General features: G+C 29.7%; 1 protein-coding gene across 4 annotated transcripts; it reads left to right on the top strand.

Moving 5' to 3' along the window:
• Positions 1-22: 22 nt before the first annotated feature.
• Positions 23-26267, top strand: LOC113549693 (axin-2). Of its 4 annotated transcripts, none has more exons than XM_026951106.1 (17): positions 23-386; positions 21173-21358; positions 21453-21539; positions 21613-21904; positions 21989-22210; positions 22293-22529; positions 22856-23029; positions 23135-23285; positions 23346-23465; positions 23524-23629; positions 24101-24258; positions 24319-24460; positions 24522-24630; positions 24758-24894; positions 24963-25137; positions 25297-25503; positions 25660-26267. In XM_026951106.1, the coding sequence occupies exons 2-17, from the start codon at positions 21241-21243 to the stop codon at positions 25784-25786; spliced, it is 2562 nt and encodes an 853-aa protein (XP_026806907.1). In that variant the 5' UTR covers positions 23-386; positions 21173-21240; the 3' UTR covers positions 25787-26267. The 4 variants fall into 4 exon arrangements, with proteins under 4 accessions (XP_026806907.1, XP_026806906.1, XP_026806905.1 ...); XM_026951105.1 differs by lacking the exon at positions 23-386 and adding an exon at positions 11091-11154 and having other exon boundaries at positions 24761-24894; XM_026951104.1 differs by lacking the exon at positions 23-386 and adding an exon at positions 11091-11154.
• The last annotated feature ends 705 nt before the right edge of the window (positions 26268-26972 follow it).

Here is a 26972-nt window from a genome sequence, read left to right as displayed (position 1 = left end):
AAAAATCGAAAAAAAAAAAAGAGAGAAAGAAAAAACTCCGACGCACACAGCCGCGACCAGGCCAGTGATCATCAGGAATTCCGTCCGTCCGTCAGTGTCCGGTCCGCCGTCTCCGCCGGTTTTGTTTATTTATTTAATTTTTTGTTTTGATTTTTAATTTGATAAATATCGTATATTATATTTTACGTCCAACACCGTCGGTCTAGTGCCGTTTTGCGTCCTGTGACATCGTTGGTCGTGCGCAACATGTCCCGCGACGGTATCGTCGTCGTCGCGCACAACGAGTGTCATCGGATTTCCGGCACGTTTCTACGCGGCACGGCGGCAATAAACGTGACGACGATTGCGCGTGGTGTACAACATCAAAGGCCCGTCTGACAGTGGAGGTGAGTGTTCTTCGTCAAAGGCTTTCCGATTCTGCTTTGATGTGGCGGTGCGCGTTTTGCCGTTTAACTCGATACCCTCCCGCTCCGCGCCACTAGCACTACTGCCGCCGCCACCACCCTACACGCTACCGACTCCCAGCCCCCCATCAGTTGTGTTTATAATATTAAAATCCCTTTGAAGTCTCCCCAAAGCCCTTTTCATATATACGTATATATATATATATATATATATGTATTTATATGTATGTATGTTTGTGTGTAAAACTGTACGACACACGCAACCCATTTATTTTATTTGCTAACAATGAATATCATACTTATACAAATGCCCCTGCTCCCTTTGCGACCTGTTCTTCCGTAATAATTAATCCGATTTAAATGGGTTCCGATTATATTATACCTACCCCCCATCGATACACATCAACACTTGTAGTGTGTACAAACAGTGGCTACTTTAACATCCATTTGACTATTTGTCGGTCACACAGCGACTAAGGTTGTGCGCATCATGCCATTTACCGAGATAATGTTATACCTAGTGAAAGTAAACCCTTTTATGTATGGTCTTTTGATCTTGCATAAGTGTTTTGTAGGTTTGTTGTTTCCTTTGAAAAGTCTACAAACAACGCTTTAAACTTTTTTGATTTGTCGTTTAAACCACAAACTGTTTACAAACTAGTTAGTAACTGCACAAACACAATATCACACACTTTTAAAGTGTAAAGATTAGCATAGCAATAGTTCCATTAAACAAATTGGACATTTTACAATAATAATGTCTACCTATAAGTTAGGACTAGAGGTACATATAATAAATATGTATGTTTTTTACTAGAAACATTAACATCATCTACTTGGGCCTATATTAAATTTCTCATATTAATTTATACAATTATATTTGTGTTTGTTCACCTTCATGGCTTTGCATCTTTAAGGTTACATTTACAATTTTTACTCTATTAAATTTATTTAAATATCTCTAGAATATCATTGTTAACCTATCTTAACCTATAGGTAATAATAAGGTATACTTATGATGCTGGTAAATCGACATGTTAGCATTAAAGATAACCAAGAAATATTAATTATTCATTTATTCATTATTACCTATTGGCTATTCCTATTAATTATTAATATCTAAGTAGGTAATGTTTAATATTTATCATTGTGTTGTATACATTATTATATTTGGTATAGTTGCATTGATATATTCCTTCTACAACATTATCGTTTAAAAACTTTATACTTTATTTGCACGGATAAAATATTTTATTGTAGTTAAATACGGGAATACCTAAATAAGAGTTTTTTTTATATTTTATTAAGTAGCTATAGATATTCTTCTAAAATTCTTGCACTTATGTCAATGTGTAATGGTCAATGTTGTTACCAGAATTGCTACGTACCTTTACAACTTAAAAGTAGACACAGAGTCCTACTTTAGATTATTTTGTTTTTAACATGAAATAATTACCTACTTACTATAGTTACTAGTTAATTACGGTTTACTATTACTATTTACATTTTAAAAAGTTTGTTTGGATTTTGTTTTTAGAATTAGTAGTTCATATAATTATGATATACTAAATGAGCAATTAAATACTTACACCACTGTCATAGTATTGTCGAGGGTAATGTTAACAATCAATAGTCAATTATAATTTTTGTTTCATACAATTATTTTTAAAATATATGTTACTGATAGGGTATATTTTGGATACCTAAAACAATAAACAGATTTAATAGGCATTGGTAACTTAAATTAACTAGTCATGCATTCAACCATGGGTTAATTACAAGTTACTTACCTATAAACAAGTTTATACTTAGATAGATAAGAAAAATATGATTGAAAAATGTTAGGTTCACAAGGAATGATACTTATGTTTATGTTTTATTCCATTTAATTTAAATTTGTTATGAATGGTATTAAGTAATGACAAAACAAACTTAATAATTAAATTTTATTTTAGGAGCAATGATTCAACTTTAATTAGTATCCAAATAAGAATAAAAAACTAATTGTATTATTTCAAAGATCTAACTTAAGTGGCTAAGTCTACCTAATAGCTTACAAAATACATTGTTAAATGTATCGAATAAATTGAATATGCTTTATCTAAATTCTATTTTAAATGTATTAGATAAATGTTATGCATTTTAAAATAAAAGTTAAGTACTTTTTAAAGCGAGGGTTGTCTTTAAACAATGTATCATAAGAATAAATACGAGTATGCTATGCATTTAATAGTTATGGTCTATGTTGATTTGTCAGTATTAATCAAATTAATGTACCTATAATAATATTTCCAAAATAGAATAAGTATAATAATATAATATGTATTTTCCAAAAGTAACATATTGCCCTAATTATCTTTTTGGAATATCAATAAATTTAAATGTCTATTTGTCAACAGTAATCTATAAGAATTTTATATCAATAAATTGGAATTTTCTTCTAGTTTATTACTGTAAAACACATAAAAATTGTTTATTAATGTGTTATAGTCTTATACTTAGGGTTATATAAAATTTTTGGGACCCTTTAATTATTATTTGTTTACCTAATTCAAAAATTTTAATTTTAAATTCTTATGTTCAGAATTTAAGATATTTTAAACCTTTTAGTTATTATCTATAGTATGGAATTTAGATGTTGGTACCTATCTATAAATAATTAATACTTATAATGCTATTTTTGTTTTAAATTTTCTATTTTATAGTTTTATTATCTACTTATTGTGATACGTAATTACTTTTAAACAAGCTTTTGAATAACATTTAAAATATAAAAAAAATTTTTTATTATTTTTTAAACCACTTATTATGTTTTTTACTACCTATTCTGTATTTATGAATTATGGTGTTTGGGTCCAAAGTGACGCAGTGGTTATACTGATGACCATGAGGTGCACAGTCACTGGTACATTTAATAGTATAATGCAAAAAAAAATGTATGAGCCCTGACGGCCACTATTCCCTGTGCTGTCTTCGTTTAATTGCAATATAACATCATCCAGTTTGATAGATAAAAATTGTTATATTTTACAATTTAGATTTTAGATGGAACTATTACATTGTATATTAAATATTGTCACATTTATTTTAATTTACACAAATATAGTACATAAATAATTTAAATTATGATAGGTTAGGATACATGATAAAATTGGAAAATAAGTAATTTTTAATTAAGAAATAAAATGAACAATAGCACTAAATTAAATTATCTTAACAATTGAACACAAATTTAAAAACATTTAAAATATTTATATAACATACTGTATTTAATATCAATATCTAATGACTCCACCCAATATCCTTTTTGGGGGTTACTTTAATAAAATGTTCCATAGTTTCATCACATATTTTAGTTGATAGTTCAATATTATGTGTTTTATCGTCATAGTATCTACACCCTCAAGCTTTGCTTTAGGCTCTTATTAAATGTTTCATTAGTGCATACATTTTTACCCCTTCCTTTTTCTGTGCATTTCTGATTTAATCCAACCTAAGTTTTCTTAAGAAGATCTTTGCGTAGTATTAGAATGAATATTTTCTGTATAAATGCCTCCCCTTTTCTTTATCATTCTATTCATTTTGTCACATCTTACATATCTGGGGTTAAATAAATAAGTAATAATAATATAAAATTACAAATCCAAATTTTATTTATGATGTAAGAACTTACTTATAATACACATATTTGTATGTGGAAAGTATCTAAATGTAATTTTGTACTATTTTATAACAATAGAGAAATTAATGTAGCAAGTAATTAATTTTTAAATTAAACATTAAGATGAAATGATTATTTGACATTTTAAAAAAAAAAAATTATATAATAATTAAAATTACTTGTGTATGTAGTTGACTACAAAATATATTATTTACTAATTAAGTATTAATTTTTTATAATTATTCTTTTTAAACAATGATTTTATATGAAAATAGAAATATACTGTAGTTAACTCAATTATAAACTTTTACTTACCTAATAATATATATTTAGAGGTCGTAACTACTTACTACTATAAACCAATAAACTAGGATTAAAACATTTTAATTAGGACTTAATTTTATTTTTTTTGCAATATCTACTATTATTAATTTAGATTTTTTAAGTTATTACAGTTTTAAGACAATTATGGCTTTAAAGTTTTTTTACTATGAACTATGCATCTATATATACAAAAAAAAAAATAAATAAATATATACAACCGCTTCCAAAACTGTGTAGATACCTATAGAAAGTTTAGAAACTGAAAGGCAACAGTGTGTGAAACGTGATTGGTCACATGATTTGATTTCAAAGAGAGAAAAAAGAATTGTCTCTCCAAATTTATCAAACCTTGTTTTGCCTTTGATCTGAGGCTACTTCACATCAAAAGAAACTTTTCCTCTTGAGTATTTCCACAGCCACACGTTTTTATTATTATTAATTATATATTGTAAAACCTAAAAAATAAAGAAATGAAAAATATTAATAACTTTGTTGTCAAAGGTCTTTTGTGGAGTTATTTATTAAAAAAGTTTAAGTGGTTGCTTGTAGTTTCGATATTTTATTGTACAGTCACCTGTTTTTGTGATGTCTAGAAACCTCTTCATTTTCCCTCTTTTATTCTAGCTTACGTGTTGGTTGGTACTTGATTTAAAAGTCTTTGGCCTTCATTACATCAAAGGAAAGTGATAAACTTTGAAGACCCATACACTTTTGTTCAGAAATTGATAGATACGACATAATAAGGTAAAAGACTTCGTTTCATGTTTATTTTTAGAAACCTTGTCCATTCTTGTTTTGTTTTTTATTTATTTATTTTTTTGTGAAATATAATGATGTTGAATTGGTTTCAATTTTTATACAAAAAAAAATTGGCTCCAGTTCAAAGGTTTTTTTTTTTTGTTAATATTTGAAAGGTTCCCCTCAAGTACACAATTTGGCAGTTTTGCAACAACTAAGTAGCATGGTTTTATTATTTTTATTTTTGATTGTTTACAATTAAACTTTTGTAAACATAACGGTAATAAGAAGGCATTATAAATGAAAAAAATTATAATTACATTACAAATAAGGTTTTGATTTTTTTTTTTTAATTTGTTATTACATCTGTTTGTATTTATAATGAAATAGGAATATATCAGAGAAAATAAATACCTAATTATGTTTTATAAAATCATATATTAACTTATATAAACTCCATATTAATTTTGTAAGAGAATCAATTTATTAGATTGAATAATATATTATATTCAATGGTCGATATAATCGTTTAATGTTAAGTAACAATAGTTGAAAGCTTAATTCACTTTTAAGACAGCCTATGAAAACGGTCCTCAAACTTCGCTTGAGTGTATAACTGACAACGCAGTGATATTTATTCTCAATGACTAGGTAATGCATTCAACATTATAAATTCGTGTATAGCTTGTTCATTTGAATACGAATTAGTTATGAATAGGTGTAGTATTGTAGTACTTGTAACGTTTTCGTTTGCTTAGATGTCTAGAATGTATACATATGTAAATAAGAATATATTATGTATATTTTTTTGATAAAATTTGGTAAATTTTTATTTTCGTACTAATATAGAAAAGTATAACGCAATCGAGGTGATTGGCGACTATAGAGGTTTTGTTTTTCTATGATCGTTTTCATTCAAAAATTAAAACTCTACTTTTCCACCACGTTTCATTAGCGATTCGTGAATTACACACACACACACACACATATATATATATAAGGTATTCATTCTATTGATCAACGATTATACAAAGTCGTCGCATGTCCATATGCGTGTGTGTCTAAATCTAAAATTCAAAACAGAATGCACACCATTAAGTTTAATATCCCACCTACTACACACACACACACACACACACACACACACACACACACACACACACACACACACACACACTAAAGCCATTGTAAATTGTAATATTAAACGTAATCTATATGTATCCGTCGTACTCATCACGGAAACAATACCTACTTCTACAGCTCTATATTATTATTATTGTTATATCATATTATCAGCTGTGGTTTACATAATATATTATATTCGTAGGATATTAATATTAATTTTTTTTGTCGGTCCGAGAAGACGGTAAAATTTGAGACGCACTGCGCTCACAGTTCGAACATGTGGCATCTCTACTGGTGGCCGTTTGCGCGTACCGATTCAACGCGTCGTCTCCCCGTCTCAGTCGCGCGCGCCGGTTTCTCTCTCGTCCGCCACTATACCACCGCCACTCAACCGCTCGCTCTCGCCCCTCGGGCCATTGTGTGGCGATTGCTTTGATCTGTGACCGACACGTATACGTATATAGCCCCGCGGGCCACCACTGCCGCCTCCGCCTTTACCACCGATCGTCCACGTAATATTCTTTCTCGCTTTAATAAGTCCCGATACACAAACGCAGTCGTCGTCGTCGTCGTCATTATCTCGTAATTACAGAGGACCCGTCGCGAGGTGGGTATGACGGGCCTGCTGCACTACAGTTGTATACGTCTTCTCGCCGTATATAATACAATAATATTATAAGCCGCCACGGGGCCGTTGCCGGTGGTGGTGGTGTGCCGCGGTCGACGGACTCGCCGCCGTATTTTACGACGCGTCCTCGTCCGTCTCACACGCGAGCGCGCGCGACGTCTTTCCGTTGCGCCACACGTTCGCGTATAATTACCCCTTTTTAAAAATCGTTTTTAAATAGCGCCGTCGCCGCCGCCGCTTGTACAGACGTGGGATGAGTGGTGTTTGGGCGGTGCACCATTAGGAGGCGGCGGCCAGGTCGCGTGTAACGGATTTTTGATTTTTATTTTTTCCACTATACTCGACTCGTCTTTCTTTTTATTGGACGTTATAAAATCCAACAAAACGTACTTCGTTTGAGGTATATGTCTCCTAATCTTTATAACATAATGTACTGGCTGGTACTGTACGGTCCGAGCGCGTATAATAAACGTATTATTATATTATACCTATACGGCTATACGTATTATAAATCGTGATATTATGCAAATGTCCACTGTTCGACCTATTGTTTACTTCGGTTTGTTGACGGTGTATAATAAACTGACGTAAAACGAGTCTCTTATCGTTCCGGGTAGATGACAGGAGTCGATTGTGGGGTGGTCGAAAAATAGAATTGATGGCAGTATACTAACACATCTATATAATATTCGTCGTAACCGCTGCCCGCGAGTTGTTATAAGGCAAAAAAGACGCTGACTGATAAATTAAAAAATGTATCCTATGTGCTATCATACACGCGTACACAGCGAGCTTAAATGTGAGCCGCGCCTAATGTTCGAATTACCGACCGTGACTAGTTTTTTTCCACTTCCGCGTACAAACGTTTTGCCGCAACGATGTAAACGTTTTACGAAACAATATTATCATATATTATTCGTGGCGTACATAAGGTGCTTGATGACCGGCATGGCGTTAATCGTGCTATAGTGTGTCTTATGACTTCTTTAAAATAGGGGTACGAGAAGCCTTATAAATTTTAATATATTATATTTATATGTATATGTTTATGTAAATAACTAATAGTGAACATTTGGATAGTACCTAACCTCTATAAATAAGCGTTAATAATACTCATATCAACGATATAATATTTGGTACTTAAGTACTTATATACGTATGCGCCAAATCGATATGTATCATCATTAGCGTACTGGTCGTGAATCTATAAAACGAGAGTTTTTGTTGAAATAAAAACAATGTAGGTAATGTTTGCGCTCTAATGACAAAATTGCAATAATTCAGTGAATAATGGATATTATATTTTATCTGTGAACTTAGAGGACACAATGTACCTATTGTATTTTATGTATCGTAACTTGTCACGGTCCACATAATGCTGTTGCCAGTATCTATATATTCTAACTAATCGTTACGCTGCCACCTATAAAACAGGGTATAAAACCGTATGTTAATTTAATTCGATCAATAATATCGTCCTAATATCTATCAATTATTAAATATGCGTCATTACGTGACTATAATACCATTCAATAGTATTCTGTAGATTGACATTAGAAAGGTAGTGGAAAGAAATACGTCATACATCTTAGCAGACGATGAACTAAACAATTTGGCACTGCAATTTATAGGTTAAGGTCGACAGCGAAGTCCATTTTTAAACGTATGTTTTCTGGGTGTGTGTTAAAAGTGAGATTATTTTTCAAAATAACCATATAATATATTAGTTTACGTAATATAGCTGCTTACAGATTTTTCTTTCATATTTTTGTAACGGAAAAAAGGATTCACTATTCTAAGAACTATTAATTAAAACGTTTTCTTCTTGTTTACTATGTATAATATATACAATTATGCATCCAGTAATCTGATTATGCTATTTACTATTCCTTTATTGATTATATTGTTTATAAAAGTTAGTTTCCGCTATTATCAATATTTAAATTGTTTACACAACTTACTTTTAAGACTTGACTATAATCAATTATCATAATTCAAATTCTTGTAAATTAATCAGTAATAACTATCATTTGTGATAACCGGTATTTAAATTATTTTATAAATGCATTAATTAAGTAAATTTATTATACTATGGGAGTTTAATTGTTGTTACATATAAAAATTTAACTATATAATATAGTCTATTATACGAAACGTTGAATAAATCGTTTGTAGTAAATAAAAATATATTTTACATTATCACAGCCACAGGATACATGTATATGATCCAGTACATATTATGTTTTATGATATTGTGTAGGTATCTAGATTTTATGAATAAGTATTCGAAGGAAAGAGAAGGAAGGGACATTTTTACAGTTAGAATAATATTGTCTGTCCTAGGCGGCAAAGAGATCGAAGGAAGGCGTCGCCATCGGCCAGACAAACACAGAAGAAAACATACGCTGTAAACTCCGGGTATAGAAATGTTGTTTGTGAAGGAAGGCTGGGTGGGACCGTATCTAACGCACATAATACCTGGTGTGCATTCTTGTCAGATTATTATTGCGAGAGGAGAAAAATGGGGAAAAAACTATACACACACAACACGGATACATAAAATGAAAGAGAAATAGACGGCACCGACAAAACTGGTCTGTCCATGATGTCCATAGCAAAAAAAATTTAAACGCCGATAACCATCTATATACGTATACTGGTTGGCATCCCTATACATATATCGTTTTGTCCATTCTTTATCGGAAATTATGTCCAGTCAACTTACGTTTTTTAAATGCCAATGTTCGGAATAGACAGCATGTAAAAGCCTATAATATTTAGTGTATAGAGAAATATTGTTTAATAAATTGTCTCTGTAGTACATATAGAAAGATAGTGCAAGTAAGACAGTATCTTAATAATACGTTAAATTAAAATATAGGCAGTTTAATTTATTCTAAATAAATAATTAAAGTATTTTTTGTTCATCTCCCATTATTTTATTAATAAATTATGTGTTTAATGTTATTTTTATTATTTTACATATCAATGCATTTTTTAACTAAAACTAAAATTACTATTAATCATTATAAGATATTATTAATATACTATTATTCATATTATAATCGTACATAATAACAAAAAAAAAAAACAATGAAAAACCAATGGCTATTTTTTATTTATTATATAAATATATAAATAAAAAATCAGTATAATATAAATACTAAATAGTTATTAGCATGTAAAAAATAAATCGATATAATTCTCTGAATATAATTTATAGTTAATATTCATAAATTATATTACATATTTTACACATATTCAAAATGAAAATTTAAGTTATTATGCACAATTCAAAAGCTATTGGTTTTAATGTGTTACGGTTTTGTATTTATAATAGTGTGTACATACACCTTAAATAAAGCTCAAAGGTTGACGTAATTTAACTTTATAAGTACCAATTATTAAATTCAGTTACTTAAATGTTCCCTATTTGTATTTGGATTTTTATTATATGCAAGTATGGCGTATTATTATATATATTTAATAAAAATAGGTATTGTCTGAAATATTAAATTTCTGTTGATATTATGAGCATACAAACACATGAAAACATTACACAGTTATTCTGTAAATTACTTGTATTTGACGTTTGTCGAGCTTCAATTTTGATTCAAACAATGAAGTTATTTTCATTTATATCATTTATCATGTGTATATGCCGTTCACGGCGTTAAAAAATAAAATGAATCTTCAAACACAAAAACTAAAGTCCCTTTGACATCCGAACTCCCTTTGACTCCTATGCTTCTTTTTTCCTCTTTACACCTCCCAAGTTGACATTTCGTTTTCATTAAACTCTGTCGCGTTTTCGTTTTCGAGTTTTTATTAATCTTTAACACGACGCGTTGCTGCAGTTCTTCCTAGTATACGACGTGGCTGTCAAAGGATCGCAAGTCCTTTTTGATCCTTTTGTGTAATATTTAATCTAGGACACGCCAAGGCTTTATATTATTTAATATCGTTGTTTTCTGATTCGTAAAACAACTCTTCAGCTTTTGTGCGTGGAGTCGGAGAAGCATCAATTTCAGTCGTGACAGTGCTGCGCCGGAGGTGGAGAGAACTTAAAGTGCGAAAGAAAAAGACCCTTTGTCGCAGTCCTTACCGATGACTTTCAGCATTCTGTCTCGCCCGCTCATGTTGACGACACGGTTTTGCCCTCCCTACGTGGATCTTAAATAAATACGATTTTGCTGTGTTTGTTCATTTACGCCGTATTATGACAATGTTAGAAGTTTATAAATTATGCTCTATCACACTATGTGTTTTTCGTGGTATGTATTATTTTTATAATTTAAAAAAAAAATTTAAAACAAATAATTTAAGTTAGAGTTTTATTGTATATACTGTTAGTATAATAATAAATAATATATACTTTCATTATAATAAGACGATGTTCAAATAAATCAAATATATGAACTTCTAAATAATTTTCGCATTGTATATATAATAAAAGCTACTTAAATATCATTTTAAACAATTAATGCATGATCATATACTATATAATATTTTACTAACATCCTATACTTTGTCCTATTATTATTGTTGTTAGACAGTTCATATTTGAATAATTATATCATTCTTTATAAATAATACCTACATATTTTTGAATTAATAAGCGTTAATAATTTAATATTTTAATAAAATTAAAAATATGCGGAGTTTAAATTCTGTAGACAATAAAATGGAAAAAATATGGATAATTGTATATAAATAATTAAAAATTTTGGTTAATCAAATTTTATTTTTTGGTATGTTTATTATGTAAATGACATCAAATGTACCTATGTAAAACTCAATTGATTTATTTGATTTAAAAAAATTTATATAATTTAATTTTGCATTTTTTGTGAGTATAATAACTTTTTAACTACCTATACACCAATAATTTAAATAAATATATTATTTATTTATTATAAAAATGCCGTTATAAGCACAATTAATTATATTATACTATAAATAATTTAGCGTTTATAAACAGTATATATAAATATATAAATAGAATAGTATTTATTTAAATATTATAATTTTGTTCTATCACTATAACCTTTAAGCTTTTTTGTTAGGACATTTTTAGTTAAAGCTTTTACCTAAATATATATATATATATATATATGTTCATGTTCAAAAACTTAATATTTTAGCTAAATAGCCTTAAATTAAAACAGGATTTTTGAAAGGCAAAAAAGAGTTACCTACTGAAATCGCATTTAGATTTTGAGATAATTTTAAATGCTCAACCTTTTCGGTACAAGTATGTGTTTTAAAAACTACTTTATTTTAAAAATTGGAACCACAAGTTTTTTTTTACAAATTAGTATAACAGAATATTGTTTTATTAATATTTTTATGTAAAAAGTTTTTTTTCTAATATTACAAAATTTACAAAGTTAAAATAAGGGTGAATTTACAAATTCTCTAGCTAATTAATTGTTTTTAATATTTTCTTTTTTTATTATTTACTCAAGTTATATGCTTTTATGTATGCATAATAAGATTTATTTAAGGTATTGAAAATTATAAAAATTAACACAATAAAAATGTGTCTATTTTTATTTTTTCCGTGTATAAATAGTAATTTCACAATACTCTTATTGTACCTAAATATATCGAGTATATTATGTTCACGATTACAACTTTGTTAAGAAGAGTGTTATGCAATTTAGATGATTTTTAGATAAGACCATTTTAAAGATTGTTTATTTGAAACTGCAAAAAATGATTGACGTTGATGTTTAAAAAATGTAGATTATATTACACCATCAGTACTGTAAGGGTTAAAATTTTAAAAATTTCAAAAATGTGTAGGTATTATATGTATTCCTTTCACTTCTCGAAAATCCCATTTCAATCCAAGGTCATCCAACTAAAATATTTATTTATATCTTTTAGTGAACTCACTTTATATAATAAAATTTGATCGTCAAAGATTTGTATAAAACCTAAAAATAATAGTTGTACCTTAAATATTAACATTGGTACAATTAATGCATTTTTAATTGATTACATGTATTGCGTACAAATATGTATAATAATATACACTAGTATTTATTGAAAATTCGTTTACAATGTTTATAATTTCTACCTATTTAAAAACGTACCTACTCGTGAAAAAATTAATTCGTGTATATTACATAGGTATTAGTGTTTTTCTAGAAATTACCTTAATTGTATCTTTATTTACTTCTGCTCTTAAATTATCGTACTTGTTTTATTACGTCATGATTGTTGGTTAAACATTTTCATTTGGATGTTTTTTTTCCAATTCATTTCTATTAGTTTGCCTACTTTTCCAAAACGGGTTTGGATTTAAGTACCAATCCATTCCACCCCAGGGGGGTAGATTATCCTATGAAGGAGTGGTCTTCTACCGCCAGACCGTTGTTTGTGTCATTGGCATCCCGTCTCGAGGTTCTATTAAGTCTGTCCACTGTAAGATATATTTATATATATTCATGCTATCGCTTATACACAAACAAACATACACATATATACACACACGCAGTAGAAAATATACGATTTATTTCCTACATTTTTTCCCTTCTAATCGGATCCGGCCGTTTCTGTAAAAAAAAAAAAAATAAATAAACAATAAAAAAAAAACGTTCAAGTGCCCTCGCGTTGTAGACCGTTTCTTTCGCCGACAAAGAGAGCTTTGTGTCTGTACCGCCATTATCTTGAACGACTAATCGAACCGAAGAAGTCGGAATACAATCTATATACCGAGGTATTTTTTCTTCCCTCCCTCACTTGCACCGCTCTTACCATAAGTTTTTTTCTGGGATTGTCCTCTATATCTTGTTAGTGACACATTTGTAATTGTGCCTGTGTATCTTGACCTGGCCTCCAGTAACAAAAGGACAACGTACACACGTATTCATACGCAGATAGGGATTGTGACTGACATCGTATACATTATACGTATACTAAGATATATATACTATTTGACGAAGTAAATGGAAATTAGATGGTCGGAAATGCGCGTTTATTTCGTCGTTGTGTGATGAGTCGGGTACGACAACACTACTGGTTTTGTCACTAGATCCGTTGATGGACTGACTCTACAACACATAGACGGTCTACAATGCGTTTAGTTAGGAGAGAATCTCTTCTTAATTTAATCACTTCGTCAATACGTTGAACTCTTTCGTGTTGTTCGTAGGTAACATATACCTAGTTTAGCATCATAATATTGTATTACACCCAACTATTGTTAGTATTTCTGTTTATAAAATAAAAAAAAATAGACTTTTCATAAGAGATTTTGTAGATTTATCACAAAATAACTTGTTGACAATAGTACTTGCTGTTTATTTTTATTCACTTTCAAAAGTCTAATTATTCGTATTTTAAATTTATACTTAATTATCGTGTTTTAACCGTGTAATAATTTATATTAAGTACTGTAACAGAAAAAAAGAAAATATTTATTTAAGTGCTGAAGCTTCTGCCAGTACACGTAGTAATTAAGTTGATAAAAAGTTAAAAATTATATTTATAATTAGATTGATTAGACTTGACTACATTATTTGTCTGAATTTGGTCATTATTGATTTTTTTTTTAATCAAAATTCATCTAGCTTACCGTCTTATACTCTTTTGATTTTGTCTCAGTAATATTTATAATTTATTAAACGAATTAATAGTATTAACCATTAAATGCTACTTTTATGATAATACTTACATTACTATTACAAGTTACTACCCATAAATTAATTTTATTGTGTTCATAACATTTGTTACGTAACTTTGTTAACTTACAAGTTTTGTAAATAAATATATTTATATTATTATATCTATGTATTATAGATATAGATGTCTTATTCAATTTTGAAGCTGAAAAAATTCTTCAATATTAAACTTTTAAATGGGTTTCTTGTAGAAAATTGAATCTAGTTGTTACTTCTGATAATCAAAAGTAAAAGCGGTGTTTCTAGTACTTTTTAAAATGATTATGAAAATCCAATAGAATGTAAAAAATGGCAATATTTACGCAACATCTGTTCTTGACAAAAACAATTTTGTTTGAAATATCAACTAAAATATGTCAAAAATGCATAAATATAATTTTAAATTTTGATGAAATTCGATAATTTGACAAAAAATAACTCTCGAAATTCCTAACGATTTAGACTAATCTTAAACAATTATACGTAATATATAACTACAATAAATTATATTAAAATAACCTATTCCCATCATTAGGTGTACGATTCGTCTATATCTATAAGTTTGCACTTCTGTACTTATAAGTTAAAAATAATAATATTTGATATAATATTACAATAAATAATAATATATTTAATGTTTCAAAATAAAAAAGTTTAACCTACTGCATCTATTCCTTTTAATGGTAGTATATAACAAATTAAAAAACTCTTAAAAACAATGCTATATACTAGCTTTGTTCAGAATTGTTTTTCGCGGATATACATTTTGTGGATATCACTAAATAAAAATTTTAAAGCACTCGAAACCTATAGCATAGCGATTTCTTCGAGGTTTTTCTACAAACATTATTTTTCATATTAAGTAAATTTGATTTTTAGAGAACTACTAAAGGAATAAATAATTTCACGTTATCACTTATCGCATAATTGTTACATGATAATATTTAAGAACTATAAATTGTATTGTACTCTTTCATATTTTAACTACCTATATTTTATTTACTAATATATGTTTGTTTTATTAAAAATATTATATCTAGGTACCTTGGTACTTATATATAGTGCATGCGTTAAATTTTGAAATATAACTTTGTGTACGCGTTTTGCTACAGGTTCAAAAGAAAAAACTCCAATAACTTATTGTATAATATAAAAGAATGCCTCGTGGCCAACAGACTGTGCTTATTGGTATTATATAAAACTGTGCGCGCAAATAAGATGAAGAAAAAAATAAATCAAAACATACAATCGTGTGGACTTTTTGTAGTGAAATTCGCATTTAAAAAAAAAAAGTAAAACAATTTTGTTAGAGCTGAGTGTGTAGTAGAGGAAGGAAAAAATTAAATTTCCGAAAGCATACGTTAGACGCAAACCGGATGATTCGATTTCGTTTTCATCCCATTGCGGTTTTCAATGCAATATTCGCTCAGACTCCTCTTTTTTCAGTGCCGATTGCACTGTAACGTTGGGCGGGGAATTGAATAGAAGTGCATTTTCCAGTCTATGAACATCACACGAGAAGATGACTTTGTCGCTTATACATATATTTTTTTTTCTTTCCGTTATAAATCGATGAAATTATATTTCATGCTTGGCAAGAAAAAATATATATAATAGCAATTTTATTGCGTGTAATCGGATAATAAATATATTATATAATAGTGTATATATGAGATATACTTAGATAAAATTCAATTTTCCTAGATTTTTTCAAATCCTCGCGTATTCAACTATTAGCCTTACAAGTGACAATATAATATAATATTAATATATCTACATCGAATTGATGTTCATAAATGTAATTGAAAAAGTTTAAATAGTCCTCTCGAAACGATGAGACATGTAAAACAAAACAAACTCGTAATTTCTTTTTTTTTGAACATACTGCTTATTTAATATTATATTTTTTTACTTATAAAGTATAAGTTTTAATAAGAACATAATAATATGTAAAAAAAATGTCTAAATATATATTATAATCAGGTATGTTTTAGTACTAATTAGTGATCAATCTAATCAATCTTCTAAACTCTACCATATCATACTTGTATTCAATTTTATGAGTTAAACGATATTTTCAAATTTTTATATCATAATATTTTATAGTTAAGTATAATAATATTGTATATAATGATTGATATTGAATTCGCTGTATAAAAATAAACAAAATATAGGTAAGTGTATGAATCTTTTGTAAAACGACAATCCCTACTTCTTTAAAGAATATAAGCAAACAATATATGTACCTATATTTTCTTTTTGAATAGGTTCTCTTTAATTCGATCGAGTACGCCGTTTTAAAAAAAATAAGTAAATAAAAACAGTATGTTATAGTGTGTATATATATATATATATATATTGTATGATATAGGGTCCAGTGGTCAGCATCTTAATTTGTTCGACCCGTACTATCGTCTCTAGTGAGTTTATAGAATTTTCAATATAATAATATAATGTATATATTCTTTCTTCCCGAAAGAAATCTTTTATCTCATCCCGGTCGATGATTTGTCTTTAACTTTCGAATTGCCGCTAATTCGATACACGGTTAATAAAAGAAGTAGAGAAATATCTAGAGGAAAAAACATACAAACGAACCGGAATCCATTTACTCTGGGGCCTTTGATGTTTTTTATTTTTTATTTATTTAACCGTCTATATGTGCTCGCTAATGATATAATATACTGTTAACTGTGTCCAAGTAAAATGTCGGTTTACTGCACTTGTAGACTAAATTATATTATACATCATAATATAATATTCTATGTGTTATTATAATGCGCAGCAGATGGATTTATATTATAAAGAGAAGAAACGTCAAATCTTTCGATCCGTTACCGATTTATCACGTACGATTATGGATTATCGTTCGGACATAAGGTCAGATAATAATATATAACATAAGCATATATACTATGTATACGTATTAAAATGTATATATTATATATTATTATTATTATATTACAAAGCCATGTAATATATTGTCATTAGCGGGACATGTGCGTGTAAACCCAGTTGAGTTTTACACACGATTTCCATTTCGTCGGCGTCTTGTGTACGATAATATTATATATTTATATATTGTATATTATACCGCCATCGCCGCGGTATATATCAATCCTCTATAATACTCCTCTGCTATATATATACCTATTACGATCTCGTGTACAATAATGTATTCGTATTCATGTATATATAAATGCGCACGCACACAGAAGGAGTTAACGGCTCGGGGTGGGGCTGGGGTTGGGGAATGTGTATATGAGTAACACAAAGTTTCGAGAATCAAACGGGCGCGCGGAGAAAACACACCTGCCGCAGCAGTGTAATAAATTAATAATAATAAAAATAAAAATGTATAAACGTAAAAAACCCCCGAGCCCGCGCGAACGGCAACCGATAGAGGAAAAAAAATAACTTTATGTTGTGTGTGTGTGTGTTGCTCGCGTCGCGGCATCGGCATCGGCGAGCGAGCGAGCGAAAATCGGGGTGGTGAAGGGAGAGAGTGTAATTTTGTAATGAACACGAACTGGCGGCGGCGTCGGCGTCGTAGCCCGGCGTCAAAGAGGCCGACCGGTTCTGCGCCGGCGGATCGGCCGCGGAGCGCGGGGGCCGAGGCTTCGGCGGCGACGACGACGACGACGACGCGGTACAAGGCAACCGGTGCAATAATTACATGTGGCCGAGTGCCCCGAGGCAGTTACGCTTCACGGTAGAGTGAATTGTTGTAAAAATCTCGTCGGGACGCGCGTATATAATAATAATATATACTATAACGTATATAGTAATATACGACGTAGGCATAGGTGTATCATATATATATATATTATGTTTTTATCTCGGGCCGCGGACGGCTGCGTTTTGTATATTTTTTTTTCCTTTTTGCCCCCCCCCCTCCCCCGCGCACCCTCGCCGTCACTCGTCATAGTCGACCTTGGGAATCCGGAATACGCGAACGAAAAAAAAAAAAAACCGAAAACTTACAGCATCAATATTTATATACATATATAATATTATTATGTATAATATAACTAGCCGATATCTGCCGTGTATCATCGTCGTACGTATAATATTATCAAAAGGTATTATATGATGTACATATATTGTGTGTATACTTACCCCCCGAAGTCTTATCGAACGTCGCGTATTTAATATTAATTGTTATTATTACACACGCTTTCCCCCGCGAAAATCGTCCGGTGCGGGTAACGGTAACGATGATGGGTTTTTTTTTCGTTTCCATACCTCTTACGACCCGTCACCATTTCGTCGACGACTTCGCCGCCGCCGCCGTATATTGTCTTGGTTTTAAATTTAAACGTCAGTTAATACAGAGTAATCGTAGCTCTCGGTTTATTAACCACCGCCGTCTTACTTGCCCATGCAGTAATTACTCGCTAATGGTATTGTAGTATTATAATTTATAATAATTAATACTGCAGCGGTGTTACGCCGCAGCTGTATCGTATAATAGTTGCAGTTGAGACTGAAAGAAATTAATAATTTATAGGTAGTGCGTTGGTTTTTATTTTTTTGTTTTTCGAAAAAAAACCATCTCCTTTGAGAATATAAAAGTATTTTAATATTTTATTAGCTGGTAAGATAACCCATTCAAAGCAAATATCGTTATCTAAATTGTTTTATGCAATTTTCGCGGGACTTTTTTCTTTCTGTCGTTTTTCCACGCCGTTTCGTGATTTTAAAAACCCTGATCCCACCACTACCATCACATTTAACTGCCGACGTTTCCTTTAAACGTATTATTATTTTATATGACTTCGAGGTAAAAAGCAATTTTTATCTTTTGTCGAAATCGCTAAAAGTAAATAAATAGTTACTAGTGCCTTGGTACTTCGGTTATTCACTATAAAAATTAAACCTATTTTTTATTTATTCCAACATTTCCAACTGTTAGTGTTATATTAATAATATACTTATATTGACTGCTATTTCTTTACCATGAAATACACTTTTTAAATAGTTTTTTTCTCATTAAAAACACCTTTTGACAATGTATTATAACTACTTACTTACTTAATTATTAAGCATGTTAAATTACTTTGTCAAATAAATAATAACTGATTTAGTTTTATTCAAAATAATAACTTAATCTTATCTTGCAATAGGTAACCTATTGTATTGAATTACCTATCATATTTATCATTATTATTTTAATTCATGATTTGCAATTTTACTTCAGACTAATTTATATATAATTCATATAATCAACAGTGCTAAAGTTTCTTTTCTTCTTAAATTCCTAAGTTATAATAACAAAATTATAATTGCCATATTAATAATTAATAGCAATTACTTTTATTGATAAAATTAAAAGTTGATTATAATATGTCTTATGAATTATAATACATTGTAATGAAAATAAATATCAGAATAATAATAATAAACACAATAAATATTAACAGTAAAGATTTACATAGGTTATATATAGTACATTCCTATGATAAATAAGTATTTAATTTGCTTGTATGAATTAACAACTTTATAATAGTTGTGTTAATTCATTCAACGCTCCAAATTCTTTTTTTTAAATAAATGTTGATTAATTAAAGTATTTAACACAAGAAAATGTTATATTTTTTTATAACAATTATTTGAATAATTACTTGGCACATCTATTTCTAAATTTAACAATAAGTATTAGTATATAATATTTTATATTATCAATGCATTATTTTTTTTTTCTAAAATATTTTCCCTGTGTTAAGTTTCAGCTGTTTATTATGTAATACTTAGGGATTGAAGTATACCATTTGTTTATTATTAAATACCAATATAATATCTCATTGTTTGGAGTAATTCCATATTTTATCAAAAAGATCCTGTCAATAATAAACATATATTCCTATCTCAAGAACACAAGGTTAAGGGTAGCTTGTACCTGGCCTTCTGCCACTTATTAGATATTGATAGACATATGAATTGATCCATAAAATCATAATTTTAGAAAATCCTATTGTGCAATAAAAAGACCCTACTTCTGGCACATATCATATTTTTATGACTTATTGTTCCCCATTCTCCAATCGGAACTGTATTCGCTATCGATTATCCGGGTGGCTTTTATACAGCGTTACCATAACATGCGTTGATTCTGCGTACTACCGCTTCATCGATCGACAACTACTTGAGTCCGGTTCTGTTGTGCGCAGTTCACCCATATCATATTTTTAGTATTATTATATTCACCTTAAAAATATAAATAAAAAAACCACACAAAATGGATTGTGGTATGTATTGTTTGGGATAGTTTTACTTTCATATTTTTCCCTGTTTATTCTATTCAGTTAGCTTATCATAACCAATGTTTGTTGAAAACCGGTAATCATACCTTATGGGTTTGTATTTCCTTAGTATTAATTTTTTTCCCTTGGTTAACTGTTCATCAAAATCATTTTATTATTTTGTTTTGGCATAACATATCATCTAAATCAGGCAATTGAGATTTTATAAAGAGTGTGTGATGAAACTGTTTGGTTACAACAGCTAAGTTACTGCTAAGCAGCCATTTTGTTTTCATTCACTCATGTTTAATAATAATAATAAAAATTCAAACAATAAATAAAAACAGTATGTAATGAATAATTTCATTTTTATGTTGCAGATCTATTTCGAAATGCCTGTAACAGAGGTAGTAAGGAGCGTGACACCAATAGCTCCATACCTACGGTTATGATGAATAATAATATACTAATTGATTCCGCCAGACCAAAAGTTTTACCGGGAGAAGAGTCTGAGCGATCGTCTGAGGACAACGCATGTTTAGGTCAAAAATACAAAAACAGTTTTGGTGAGTTTATTGTGTTTATAAGATATTTTATAAATTAGATTTATTATGTATTTGAACTTAATTAATAAATAGTTTTGATATTTAAATTTTAAAGAAAATAAATGTGTAAGATGTCGCAAAACACAAACCGAATTATTAATGGCTGGTTCCAAATGCCGTGCATGCAGCATTCAAGATTATGGTAAAATCTTAATAATAATTTTTTATTTAATATTAATAAACATGTATTAATTAGAAAACAATAATATTTTCAGCTGGATGCGGTGCACGCCACGATTACGAACCAGCCGACGGTGATAGTGGTGATCGGGGATCATTATCCCCAAATGATGGCCAAAACTCTGGGCCCATGTTATGGGCCCGTAACTTAGATAGCTTGTTGGCCGACCCTAATGGTGTGAATCTTTTCCGGCAAAACTTGAAGCTGGAAGAAGAATCTGGACAAGGGCAACAATGCAGCAAGGTGCTCGAGTTTTGGTTAGCGTGTCAAGGGCTCTATGGTCACACAGACCAAAAAGCTGATAAGCTACGTTCAATTATTTACAAGTAAATTCTCAATAATAATAAATAAATATATTTTTGTGTAATGGTATGAAATTTATATAACATAACTTTTGTTTTTTGTTTTAGAAAACTGTTCCTAAAAGCAGATTTAGGCATAGATGAAGAATGTCGGAGGTACGTCATGCAGAGGGTTAAAGTATCCATTGCCAACAAAACAGCACTTCCTAAAAATCTGTTTGACGAAGCTCTTGTACAAGTGGAAAAATTTCTAAATGATACATTGTATCCGGCATTCTTACAATCTGATACCTACATTGCTTATATTCGGTCGCTGGACTGTGGCATTGAGTAAGCTAATTTTTTAGTAATGTTCAATTATTATTGTTCTTAATACCTAATAATTTATTTTTATTTTATTAATTTGTTTTAGCTTTTATGATGGTAAAGTAGTGAACCACATACCAGACACTGAAGAAAAAGTGGTGCCCTCAAGATATCAAGCACCTCCAGATCGCAGTCAAACTTTGTTAACTCTTAAAGAAGATGCTGAATTATCTACCCATGAACTTAAGCAATCTAAAGACTTTCCCATGAAATTGACTCAGTCCCTTTTGCATATGTCTCAAAAACAACGGTCTCATCTGGAAAAAGGAGAGTTTTTACAAAGGTAATATTTTATTTTGAATAGTTGTTGCACGTGAATTAGAGATGCCTACAGTATAGTACATTTTGGAGTGTTTAGTTATTACAATTTATTAGTCAAAAATTATTTAAATAATAATAAAAAAGTAATAATATAACCTTCAACATTTTTTATTTACAAATTGTTGAAATGGAATATTTATAAACACATTTTGCTTATTATTTAATAATGGTATTTAGCAATTGAACGTATTGTTAAATTTATCATTTATGGTTGTGCAATTTTAATGTTAGTTATTGTATTGTATTTGGATTGTTTTTTTTTTTTGTGTGCTTGGTAATCAATTGTAGAGCAAAGACTTCAAAAATGGGCATCTACAACCCAAATCCCAGCACCCCTTATCACCAATCTTGGTGGGGCACAAAACCTAGAGCTACGCACGTATCTTACAATCCAACTTCAGCTCAGGACAGTGATCTGGCTAGTCTTAGCGAAGCATCTGTTTCTACTGATTGTTTAAGGAGGTAAGTCTGTTTTTTTATAATTTCACTTCTACCTTACAACAAGAAATCATGTAAGTACAAAAATGAAAGCAAAAATAAAATATTTAATTAAAATTAATTTATTAGGCAATTGGCTGAGATTCGTGACCCAAAAATTATAGCCAAAAAAAGTGCTCAATTAGAAATGAAAGAAGTGCAGAAATATGCTCGTAGAAATGTTGAGGGCTCAATGACGGCTACAATTATCCCCCGCACGATGAGAGAACCTCAATGCAATGTAAGTAATTCTGTGTTATTGTTAATTTTTCAATATTTCTAATAACCAATATGTTTTTAGAAACCAGCAATGGAACCAAAGATGTTTGCTTCTATACTCACTGAAAAGTTAGAGAAAATAAAACTGGAACGTGATAATGAAGAGAAATGGGATAATAAATTAATCAAAAATCTTTCAGAGGTTTGTGAGCTAAGTACAATTTTTGTTTTATTATATTTAACTGTTAAATTTTTTTCAGCTTAAATTTGACAGCGAATCTGGCAAAATTGATGATCCCAAAATGTTAGATGAAATGTTTAGAGCATCTCTAAAACTACCTGATGGTAGTGATGATGAAATATTAGGTGTGTTTATTGAATCAAATGTTAACATTGCATGTAATAATAAAGAAATATACTAACCTCAAAAATATTGTACTAACATATAAATCAATATAACATTGTTATATGTTAGTTATGGACTAACTAAATGTAACAATTAACTATCTTGTGTAATTTTTTTACTAATACACCTTTAACATTTTTACCTACCTATGCACTCATCTCATATAAGAGTAACTTCATGCTGTAAGCTTTTGTACACAGCAGCAGCAATGAGTGTGGTAACACATGCTTAACTGATTGTTTATAATAAAAACTGACAAAAAAAAAAATGGTTGAAAACTTGATTTAATTAATAATTGTGGTCTGACAGAACCGGGCATAAATTAGTCCTCACCTGAAGTTATTCTTATTTGAGACAGAACATACATCCTTCTTTGTTCTTGCTATCTATCTTTCTAGTTTTCTTCTTATTTACATTTATTATACGTTTAGATCAACATGTACAAAAATACTTTAAATCGCCACCGAAATCACCTGAACAATCGTTACACAGGCGACAAGGGTCAGGCAAAGTCAACCGGCCTGTTCAGCAGTTTGCTAGTACTTATCTGGCAGCAGCCAATCCTAATCTGTCCAAACGTAGAGACAAAGTATGTTTGTTTTTCATTTGGTCAAACAATATAATAGTAACACTTAAATATTGTTATCAGGATAATCGAGCATCTGGGTACGATAGTGGCAATTACACTGACTTTACAGCAGATAGTTCAGAACCGGGTCGCCATGTGCCTAAGAGTCGATCTATACCAGACTATCAAAATTTCGTTCCAAATCCAGAGCTTAGAGTTTCGAGTATGCACACATTGAAACATAATGAAATTATAAATATTAATATATTCAATTTAATGATTAGGTTTAGGACGTCACACTTGGGGTAGCCGACGTACAATGACTGACAGTGGAATCAGTGTTGTATCAGGACAATCGCAATTACCTTCAAATGTCAATAAGACGAGAGAGGAGTAAGTTTATTTTATATTTCAATTTAATTAAATTAAATCTGTATGCATTGATATAAATTATTTTTATACACATTCCATTAATCACTCAATGAAAATAAATAACCATAATGTCTTATTGCTGTTCTAGCAGGTCAACCAATCGTTGCATGGTATGGCTTCAAGAGAGTCCAATGTGTGCTGGTGATGCACTTACCGATTCAGGTCCAGCTTTCAGTTGGTGTACTGCGTCCAATAATACCACGACTGTAAAAGCCTCTTCCCACGGTATGTTAATAATCTTTTTTTGTCATCAACCGTTGCATTAATAATATGTATTGGATATTTTTTTTTAGATTGCGCTAACGTAGATTGTGGTAGTAGCGGCTCCTGGACAAATCACATGCCCAAGCAACCATTTGTTGCTGACCCTAATATGCCACCACCACCTTTCCCCAATACAGATAACCAGTTGATCGAAGCCGGTCGCAGGCTCAATGACCAGATGACGAAAAAGAATCACAAACAGAGGTAAACTTTTTATTATTTAATAACTATTAATGAAAAAAGCTGTAATTTTAAATAATTTTAAATTAGTCACACATACATTATTTAGTATTTCACATTTAAAATTTACTTTTACTTTATATTTATGTGTATATTTTAATGTTAATAACAATGGTCGTTTAGGACTTCTTCTTCATCATCTGGCCGTGGACTACCTGCAGAAGAATCAGCTACACCGTCAACGTCTAGTACAATGACAGCTCCACCAACCACAACTACTGTCGTATACAATTTCAATGACGAAGAATTCCCATTTAGAAAGAAAATAGCTGGACATCCAATCACATTAAAACAGTTTATTGAATGTATGCCAAAGAAAGGACATTACAGGTAACAGTTTTTTATAATTTGAGATATTAAAAAAAAAATGTATTCATTCTAAGCTAAGCATGATGTATTACCATATTTTATGCACATTTTTGTACTGTATATTAAAGAAAAAAATTAACAATTAATTTCTAATATATTACAATACTTGGAACACAGGTATTTCTTTACTACTGAATTTGATGAATCTCCATCAACCGGCATCCAAGAAGAAATCACTGATGACAATCAGATGTTGCCGCTATGGAAAGGAAAAGTTATGGCTAGCCTAAGACTTATCGACTGATTGAACAATATTTGATTAATTTATTATATTTTTTATTAAGTGCCTAGTTTAAGGAACAAATGACTTGTATAATAAATTTAAAACTGTTAATTGTTTTTAAAATACCTTAAGACTGGATTTTAGTCCAAAGGTAACAAAAAAAATAATAATTATAATGTGTAATGTAAATCAGTGCCTTAGTTATAAACCAAACACTAATCGATTCCCAATGACTAGTGTGAAAGAACAATAAAAGTTTGATATTGGTAAAAGAAAAAAAAGACTTATACGTTTTGTAAGAAAAACAAATTTTATTGTTTTTTTGTTATTGCAAAAAAGAGAAGAAATGTATAAATTTTTATAAAATGATGTTTTATTTTTATATACCCTAATTATTGATCCTTTTACAATGTAAAAACCTAATTTTTTTGATTATTGTTATTAGTTGTGAATTTAATGTGTCTATTTGTGACCTTCAATAAAGAGTACAGTGATGTATTTATGACATTTGAACTTTTCTGATAGAAAACTGTTTGTAGTTTGAGACAATTTAACCCAAAATGTTCTTGAATAATATTTTATAAACTTATAACAATAATAATATTATAATAGTTTCAATGTTAACGGTCTAATCATAAGATTAAGTCTTTTAATCCACTACAAGAAAATAAGTTTAAATATATCGAGTATGAGGAATTATAATAGGGTGTATGTGTATTTAATAAATTCAAATAGGTAATAATACAATGTATGACAAGGACTCGTATCTAGCCAAAAACAGTAACAATGCATATCAAAATATTACAGACCATATAACTAATATCTTACAACAAAAACTATAATGCCTAATAATATTTTTTAGTTGTGGAAGCCTCCTAATTTATAATATTTGATAATTTTTTTATATTAATCTTAACTTTAGTTCTGGGTTCACGACTAAACATTTTTTTTTTTAACTATAACACTCATTTAAAAAAAAAAATAATCTTATTTAAGATATTTAAAAAAACAAGAACTATCCAAAGCGGTCAAATCCACCACACCTATGAGTCAACATCAACAGTTAACCCTTATAAATCATCAGCAATGTAAATATTATAATATAATTAATTGATATCTACCTAAACCTAACATTTAAAAATATATAAAATAACAGAATAGTTAACAAATATGACTTCTAAGAATCATCAACAAAACAATAAATTAA

Source organism: Rhopalosiphum maidis, chromosome 4, assembly GCF_003676215.2.
Source record: "Rhopalosiphum maidis isolate BTI-1 chromosome 4, ASM367621v3, whole genome shotgun sequence".
Lineage (NCBI taxonomy): Eukaryota > Metazoa > Arthropoda > Insecta > Hemiptera > Aphididae > Rhopalosiphum > Rhopalosiphum maidis.
Note: the sequence above shows the minus strand (reverse complement) of the source record. Positions and strands in the feature narration are given on the sequence as shown.

What these genes read in the sequence shown, in the direction of transcription:
- LOC113549693 (XM_026951104.1), top strand. Translation starts at nt 11,100, where the DNA reads ATGACAATGTTAGAAGTTTATAAATTATGCTCTATCACACTATGTGTT. An exon ending in CACACTATGTGTTTTTCGTG is followed by an intron (nt 11,155 to 21,172) that starts GTATGTATTATT and finishes TTTATGTTGCAG; the next exon opens with ATCTATTTCGAAATGCCTGT. An exon ending in TAGTGATGATGAAATATTAG is followed by an intron (nt 23,630 to 24,100) that starts GTGTGTTTATTG and finishes TTATACGTTTAG; the next exon opens with ATCAACATGTACAAAAATAC.